We start from the raw sequence: 5,674 nt of genomic DNA, 5'->3' as shown, positions 1-5,674 counted from the left end.
ACTCTTCGCCTTGTTAGGAGTTCTGGCGCATTCTGCTGGAATGGAGCGCTGAACAAGGGGAACTTGATGCTAAGAGCGGAGGTGTCTACTGTAGGAGGTAGTACACAGATACATTCCGGATCGCGCTGGTTATCCGTCTTCGTTGCGTATAGCTGTATAACTAACGCCGTGAGGCTGGCCTAGTATTTCTATTTGTAGACTCTCAAGAAGTGAGCAGCATCCACTCGGGCTTCTCGACACTGACAACTTTGGTTGATAGGCTTCTGGATAGCAAGTGCAAGTGTGGCGCGAAGGAACAGCTTATACTGTGCAAGGTAAGATCTGAAAAATTTCTTGTACACATTTCTGCCGATCTATAATTAGTCTCGTCTCGAGCATCTTATTAGCGACGATGTGAAGAGAAGGCGATGTGCTGTTAACAGAGGCAAGTTGGCTGCTGCAGGGTGAGTGGCGAAAGGCCTGGCATTATCAGTGTTGGTGTGGGAAAACATGTACATGATTAACTACATGTGTTGCAGAAGATATGGAAATTTCGGGAAATTCTTGTCGGTTTCTCAACACCTCTACTGCAAGCTTCTAAAATATGTGAGAAATCGCCTGAGCTCAGCTGAGGAAAGCGAACATCTATTCTGATTAATTTTATCGGGAGGGTGACGAAGTTGTATTGACGTTCCAAATGTTAGGAAAGCACGTCTATTCTCAAGTAGCCACTTACAATAGGAAAACTTCGCGAATTTTGGACGTACATCGTAACATGGACTTCCTCCTTCGTGGGTATAGCGGTTTATCGAAGAGTCTTAGCGGTTTATCAGTCAAGCTGCGCTCCGGATATTATCGGACGACTTATCGGTAGCAGTAACCGAAGCTCGAGGAGAGCTGAAGCGTTCTGAAGCACGGCTTGACGAGGAAGAACGGTTTGCTGGTAGTATTCAATCGGAATGGGTGGGAGCAGGATGGCGATGCTTAGGCGAACTAAGAAAGCTGGAGGTTGACATTGAGATGAGAGAGTCTGCCCTCGTTGATCGTCGGGATGAGGTTAAGTGGTAAGTTCAGACTCCTGTCCCTTATGCCTTTCAGTTAGGTTGCTTCGTTGCGAAGCGTGGAGGAATCAGTGCAGGAGAAGTTACGAAAGTGTAAAGGAGAGCATGAGAAGGAAAAGAAAAGTCTGCAAGAGCAGCTGATGTCTCGTCGAGCAACGAAGAGAAAGGTGAACGGGTGCGCTTGCACTCTTACCAATATTCGAATGCATCCAGTGGCCGCCCTAAGACAGGTGCTGCTTTTTCGTCAGAAAAACGTGAAGCTAGTGCGTGCGAGTAGTTCGCAGTCAGGAATTGTGCTTTTTGAATCGGTCCTATTGTACTGCCATTCAGCTCAACGCTGCTATGAGTGCGGCCAAGTCGAATCTCGCTACAGTGCGTCGCCGAGTTAGGAGCTGCCAGCACTCACTGGAAGTCGCTCATTCCGATTTAGATGTCTATGAGAAAGTGCTTGATGAGGTTAGTAGCTCCTGAGGGGAGCTAGCGTTTATGCGTGCACCTCTCCCACAAAGGGGCGGTCGTTAGATCGTACTCCTCGCATTACGGTGCATTGAGAAACTTCGGTCGGGGTATGTTGGCATTTCTATATTTCCTAGGTTCCCGACATTATGACCGACCTTACAAATGGCGAACGAGAAACATGGCAGAAGGTGAGCGTCACGCCGTCTCGGTGTGCAATCGGGCTATGAAGACCAAGACGATAGGCTTAGCCTTCTTGTGAGGAGCTGCTTTTGCTGTCAGCGAGAGGATTTGGAACGCCAATTGGTGGTGACACTGGACAGACTGAGCGGAACCAATCACCAAATGGGGTCTGTGAGAAGTACCAGAGCTCATGGAATCGACGGTCGTAAGGATTGCTTACGGCGAGAAAAGAATGTAGGGGAATGCGCCAGCACACTTCATCCTGGAGCTCAGGAGCTGGACCAACTCGCGCAGCACCTTGACGTGATGCAAGAGTATATTGGCGACTTTCGACAGCGCAGACAGAGTGGGAGTTCTGTGGCAGGGAAGGAGACAGTAATAGCATTCTGGGATGGTCGGATCGGTCTGCTATCGGCTCAGGCGGTGCCCGATGAGAGTTTGGATGAACTTGCTCAGATGGAGCGCGGCTTTTTCGCGAACGCAGCGCAACTGCAGGTAAGATTATTTCGTGGAGAAATCAGAAGCCTTTCGGTGGGCTGGTGTTCTCTCTGTAGCATATCAGGCTAACGAAAGGGAGTTGGAGGCGCTAGCGAGAAAAACTGATAAGTTGAAAGAGGAGCTTATTGCTAGGCATAAGAGGAAGGTCGGGCACTATTGCGGTCTGTGAAGTTTTCAAGCGGCGGATCGCCCCTGGACTCTAATGGGACGCCGGTCTGTGTTCAGACTCAAAATCGTGATGGGTGGCGGCGGACTGCTTGTCGAGAATGAAGAAGTGAACATAATGTGCTCATAGGAGCATCGCATGATAGTTTTTGCAGCACGATCATTTTTGTACGACATGATGGCACGCAAGCAGCCCTCTGGTTTCCCATTCGAATTGGCTTGCGTTGGGCTGGGCCATAGTCGGTTCGTGGGTGGTCGTTCATTTGGGGACTGTGAAGGCGATTCAGTCGCTGAAGTAGTACTACTCAGCGGTCGGCTTTGTTGATAGGGGATATTCTTGCTGTGCAGTTGGGTGGTATCTGATTACTTGATCGTCTCCGTGTAAAATGTCTGCTATTTTCGATGACATGTTCGATGTTAAGAACATCGATGATGAGAAGTTTGACCGGGGTAGTCTCTCCGATTGTCGCGAACCTCACCAGTGTTCCCTTTAGTGTCTCGAATCAAGGCGCAGTCACACACTTACAATGCAGAGATTGAGGTTGACATCAACACCGAGATCTACCCAATTGGCAGCAGTGACACGGTAGTCTGGATGTTGGTCATTTTCATTGTTTGTGGTGATGATGAGCTAGATATTATGTGAAGAGAGGCGTTCGTGAGTTAAGTATGTTGCTGTCTTCAGTTGCGAATCGCTATTGCCTCGGCCGCTGACGCCAATGAGGGCTACCAGGGAGAGTCTGCCCAGCCAGGTATTATTGACGATTACGAGTATGCTATGTACGGCAAGGTAGTGGCGAGGAAGAATCTAGGGGAGTGAAGACTATGAGCATTCTCAGGTTTACAAGAAGATGAACAAGACTGTGGGAACTGAGACCGTTGCTTCGCGCACTATCATGTAAGAATTGAGTCAAGCAGTCATGGGTGATTGTGCCGCGCTGATTTTGGAAAGGTTTTGATGTGGAGAGTCTGGTTGTAGATACGTCTCTTTTGGTGGACTTCTGATGAAGTTGGAGGCACAGAGGAGCGATGTGGACGAGTCTATTCGTCTCGATGATCGTCTCTACCTCCTCATCAGGAAGGTCTATTGAGTGGCAGCTATTACTACTCTGAATGAGTATGTTAACGTTCCTCCAGGCTCACAAGTTTTGCGCAGTGTCCAGTAAAAGGGGTGTCGTTTATTCTATTGGCTCGCTACCCATCAGAGTTCGCGATCGCTAGTGTACTTGAACACATCTGTGTTCACGGAGAGTTTTGTGCCGTAGCCTTGAATAAGAATTCACATTGTGATTCCCTTTTTCGCACAATGCACTGATACATCACACGTCCCACTATTATAATCTGGATCAACCGTTCATCATCATCACTACGCACGTCACCATTATCGCCAACGCTCCGCCCATCATGCGGGGATCGTTACCACCGGCATCGTATGAACCTTTCACTTTGCACTCACGTGGAGTTTGGCATCTGGCAGTGCCAGACGGGCACTGATTCGCACGGCCGAGTTCGTATGTTGTGGCGCTGCTATGCCCGAGTGAGTAGTGTCTTGACGGCAATCGCCAAGTACATATTCTAATTGCGAGCTCTGTTTCGTGCGCTGAATCATTGCCATATAGGAACGGTGAAGGAGACGTGTCTTGCGAGTTAGGCTCGCACTCCCGGAGGTCATTCATAAAAGTATTCACTCTCAGGAGGTTGGAAGCACTTGAGGTTTCCATGGAGGCCTGTGCTGACTCAGAAATCGTAACGTTACTTGGCAAAAAATCAACTCAATTCTGTGAAAGTGAATGAAACACTCAAATCGAGCAAAAGGAGATCGTATACGTTAACCAGGGATATCACAATTACTTGGCGGACCTCTCCCCCAGATCGTAGAGGTTCTCGACATAGTTCTTCTTATCTCGACGGTGGATCACATGCTCAGTACGCGATATTTGGATCTCGGAAAACCGTGTCAGCACCTCTCGCACTACAGGAAGTCTTGAATGGTCGGTCGAGAGGGCGTCGAGGGCGAAAGCGATGGCCTCGGCGGTTGACAATAGTCCTGCGTTCGCAAGAGGCTCTTTCCGAATCACGAATGCTCCTTCCTTCTCGGGCTTCAACACCCACTTGTGCTTGAGGGCGACAAGTGGCGGTGATGATGCATACATCTCCTTAGCGTACTTCCATGTGGCATCAAGGAAAATAAGATGCCGTATTTTGGAGTCACCACTGTGCTGAGCGTGAACCGTCTCGGCATCGTCAGTGGGGTAGATCAAAGCACATTCTTCAGGATTCTTCAGCACCACCTGAAGCGGAGAATCGATCGGCAATGTGTCGGCTAAGATGCGACGACCAACAACAACGTGAACGCCTCTGAGACACTTTGTGGCGACCAAGTCGACGGTGCGGTTTTTTCGCTTCCGCTCGCTAGGGTGCATGAGAACAATGACAGAATCGACTCCTGCTGGCAGCGGCAGAGGCTCTGCTGGAAAGGAGCTGCAGATGCAAACGGATTCGGGCCGCTCGCAACCCGAGCATATCACTCGACGCTTCTTGGTCGGGGCTTGTGACATGTCGATGAACAACCACTGCCAAAATCGCCATAGTCATCGGGGATTTGCTTTAGAGAAACAAGTTACAAGTCAGAGATGAGGTCACAGAGGTCCCGGGTTCAATTCCAGGAATTGATATTTCTATTAATTTTTTCGGTGCTTGCGAAATCACAGAAGACATGAGCTCTCAGGGCGTGATAGTAGTATATTATATGAGAGAGGCATAGCGAGTCTTCCACTTGTAGGTTAGTGTAGCATGCTCTGTCAGAACGTCTCCACCATGCGCCACGTTTACCATTCAAGGCCTATTCGCTAAGTCGTCTGCGAAGTGAAATATTTTCACCCGAATTTCTTGCGAGTGATAGGCTCGAGGGCAGCTACTCCTCCTGTCGTTTTGAATTATAAGCCAGGACTCGTCCAGTAGTGTGTTGATCAACGTTAACCTCGTTCGTTGTAAGTGGCAGACTGTCAGTTATTGACTATGGAGGATTCACGACTAATCTCATTACATGACCATCTGTCGGAGGGGATGAGCAAACGTGGTCGTCGAGGAGGTCTGGGAAGAGTGAAGGGAACTCCTGGTAGGGCTTGTCGACATACCTACGCGGGTGTATTCGGAACCCTCAGGCACGACCGCAGTGTTGCGAACTAAACGATTCGAAGATCAGCACATGCCTGACAACCGTCTCTATCGAGGGTAGTAACGGGGTTACTTACGTGACTTCTATTTGAACTAACATAAGCTCACATCATTTTCGGTTTCTCCTTGAGTCAATTACCTGTTGACCTCAGCTA

At 49.1% G+C, this 5,674-nt stretch overlaps 4 protein-coding genes across 4 annotated transcripts in view; 3 read left to right on the top strand and 1 right to left on the bottom strand.

The window, feature by feature from the left end:
* The window catches only part of Pmar_PMAR028211 (hypothetical protein), a gene marked incomplete at both ends in the record, with an annotated part of 1,012 nt that extends 911 nt beyond the window's left edge, over nucleotides 1-101 (top strand). Inside the window, one exon of the mRNA XM_002774161.1 lies at nucleotides 18-101. Within this exon, the coding sequence (XP_002774207.1) occupies nucleotides 18-101 (84 nt within the window). The remainder of the gene's footprint in view (nucleotides 1-17) is intronic.
* Nucleotides 102-676: 575 nt separating this feature from the next.
* On the top strand, nucleotides 677-2,346 carry Pmar_PMAR028210 (Tropomyosin, putative; the record flags this gene model as incomplete). The annotated part of the gene is made up of 9 exons (XM_002774160.1): nucleotides 677-774; nucleotides 813-922; nucleotides 968-1,035; nucleotides 1,082-1,207; nucleotides 1,371-1,496; nucleotides 1,634-1,687; nucleotides 1,779-2,054; nucleotides 2,100-2,174; nucleotides 2,242-2,346. 9 exons carry the CDS (start codon nucleotides 677-679, stop codon nucleotides 2,344-2,346), a joined length of 1,038 nt encoding a protein of 345 aa, XP_002774206.1.
* Nucleotides 2,347-2,728: 382 nt separating this feature from the next.
* Pmar_PMAR028209 (RNA polymerase subunit, putative) lies at nucleotides 2,729-3,433 on the top strand (the record flags this gene model as incomplete). The annotated part of the gene is made up of 5 exons (XM_002774159.1): nucleotides 2,729-2,792; nucleotides 2,837-2,928; nucleotides 3,028-3,132; nucleotides 3,182-3,240; nucleotides 3,322-3,433. 5 exons carry the CDS (start codon nucleotides 2,729-2,731, stop codon nucleotides 3,431-3,433), a joined length of 432 nt encoding a protein of 143 aa, XP_002774205.1.
* A 756-nt stretch (nucleotides 3,434-4,189) lies between these two features.
* Nucleotides 4,190-4,900, bottom strand: Pmar_PMAR028208 (conserved hypothetical protein; the record flags this gene model as incomplete). The annotated part of the gene is made up of 1 exon (XM_002774158.1): nucleotides 4,190-4,900. The coding sequence occupies one exon, from the start codon at nucleotides 4,898-4,900 to the stop codon at nucleotides 4,190-4,192; it is 711 nt and encodes a 236-aa protein (XP_002774204.1).
* Between the last annotated feature and the right edge of the window lie 774 nt (nucleotides 4,901-5,674).

This window comes from Perkinsus marinus, assembly GCF_000006405.1.
Source record: "Perkinsus marinus ATCC 50983 genomic scaffold scf_1104296958686, whole genome shotgun sequence".
Lineage (NCBI taxonomy): Eukaryota > Perkinsozoa > Perkinsida > Perkinsidae > Perkinsus > Perkinsus marinus.
The sequence above is the reverse complement of the archived record's forward strand: the minus strand, read 5'-3'. Positions and strand labels throughout refer to the sequence as shown.